The following is a 1,884-nucleotide window of genomic DNA, read 5'->3' on the forward strand; positions in this document are numbered from 1 at the left end:
CCTTTACAAACCTCTTCTACTTGCTAGCGTACATTTTTGTTTACTTTAACATTTGGCATTTCTCCTCTCTTTCGCTAAAACAATCGATAAAACTAGGATGGACACCGAAAAGTTATCGGTTAAATCTGAGATTATTTTATAATTACAGATTAACAAGGGACGAATTTTATATGGCTAATCTCTTGTTATAATTACAGATTAGGGTGTTAAGCTCGAAAATGCGGATAATCTACTTATATGTGAACCTAGTATTATAGGGCTTTCGCACGCGGCCGTTTTTCATGCAACTTTTGCGTTTAACCCATGCAGGGTTGCACGAAACAAAAAATTGAAGGTTAAAAGTATCAAAAAATTTCACAATATATTTTCCAAGAAAGGCGCATTGTTCAACTTTGCATTCTACTTTTCGTTGAACGGCGTTTCAACTAATCGCTTTCAACAAAGTTGGTCGCCAGCCAACATTTAAGGTACGACCGCACTAGCGACGCGACATAGCGCGGCAAAATAGTCTTTGCATGTATTCTTATGGAGAATACCGCACAACGCTGTAGCGGAGCTACGTGACGCGACGCTGCGCGAAAAAGCTGACCAAATAGGCAAAATTTTCGCTCTGCGTGGGGTCGCACAGTTCCGGTGCCGCATAGTGCGGTATACCCAGCGGTACGACATAACATTTCGTGCTATATTTTTAACTTGAAGTAATTGGATTTCCAATTGTGAGTGAATATTCACATGCATTTCATTCAAGAAGAAAATTGTATGTAAAGAAACATAATATTTGAGAAGAATTCGTCAAAAAAAATAAAAATAAAAGGCATTGACATTACAGCAGCGTCACTGGCATCCTTCTTGTTTGAAGGTTTTGACACAAATAAATTAAAAAATTTGCTGCGAAGTGTCGCACCGCTGCAGTTTCAGTGCGATATACCAAAAAGTGTCGTGCCGTGTCGCGTAGTTCCTCTGCAGTGTCGCGTTGTTGTTGTTGAAACAGCATACAAATTCCCCAAAGAGATTTTGGGGAGTGTTGCTGGAGTGGTGGCAGTCCTTGGCCAGATATATATCTATCTGGGTCGTTCCGGTTACGTAGACCCGACTGTCGTGGGAACGCTGCAGTGTCGCGTCGCTTAGTGCGGTCGTACCTTTAGCATTGAATCATATTGTGAACACGTAAAGATTTCTAAAATCGATAGGAAATCGATATATCCTTCTAATTGCTAGAAAATTATCAGCTGTTTTGTACCAATTTGTGTGCCTTGGCGTAAACATTTCCGTAAATCTTTAGTTTTTTTAGCCAACACTCAGAACCAACAAAAAAATCTTTAGTTTTTGTAAAAAAAGTGCTTCAAAAAATTCAACAAAGTGAATTGTAAAGTAAGTTTGTATATTTATTTGCAGTTAAAGTTATCTTATATATAGAAATGTAACACGCATATAACGTTCAAATATTTTTCCCTCGGAAGCGAAATCTGCTTCAATAAAAGTTAGTGCCTGTTAAAAAATTTAGAAATATTTAATAATACTGCAAACAGCGAGTTGGTAAGCGTTTCAGTACATCATGCATTGCTCCTTTTTCTATTTTATGTCCTTTCAGGCTTCTAATTATGTTCAGTCGAAAACGACCAGACGAATCACAGCAGGCGAATGGGGACTGTGACTCCAAACGTCGGCGACGTTGTTTAACCATAGAAGAAAAAATAAAATTACTAGATCGGCTGAAAGCGGGTGAACGACCAATGGATTTAAGTAGAGAATTTGAAATCAGCGATAGTACTATACGTTCTTTAGTGAATTCTGAGACACAGCTACGCAAGTACGTAGGTCAGTGTACAAAAAATGCCTGCAGTTCAGCGGCATATATTCCACGAGACGAAGTGCAGGAAAAAA

The 1,884-nt window shown here is 38.6% G+C and overlaps 1 protein-coding gene across 4 annotated transcripts in view; it reads left to right on the forward strand.

The window, feature by feature from the left end:
- LOC118744614 (tigger transposable element-derived protein 1-like) overlaps window positions 1–1,884 on the forward strand; it is a 6,468-nt gene that overhangs the window by 775 nt on the left and 3,809 nt on the right. Inside the window, exons 1-2 of one of the 4 annotated variants that reach the window (XM_036477745.1) lie at window positions 946–1,371; window positions 1,592–1,878. The exons of 2 other annotated variants lie outside the window; for them this stretch is intronic. In XM_036477745.1, the coding sequence (XP_036333638.1) occupies window positions 1,602–1,878 (277 nt within the window). In that variant the 5' untranslated portion in view covers window positions 946–1,371; window positions 1,592–1,601. Of the gene's footprint in view, window positions 1–945; window positions 1,372–1,428; window positions 1,537–1,591; window positions 1,879–1,884 lie in introns of those variants that run through there. One more of the 4 variants, XM_036477753.1, reaches the window with a different exon arrangement.

Source organism: Rhagoletis pomonella, unplaced genomic scaffold (assembly GCF_013731165.1).
Source record: "Rhagoletis pomonella isolate Grant_MI unplaced genomic scaffold, Rhpom_1.0 Rhpom_scaffold_00001, whole genome shotgun sequence".
In the NCBI taxonomy this organism is placed as follows: domain Eukaryota; kingdom Metazoa; phylum Arthropoda; class Insecta; order Diptera; family Tephritidae; genus Rhagoletis; species Rhagoletis pomonella.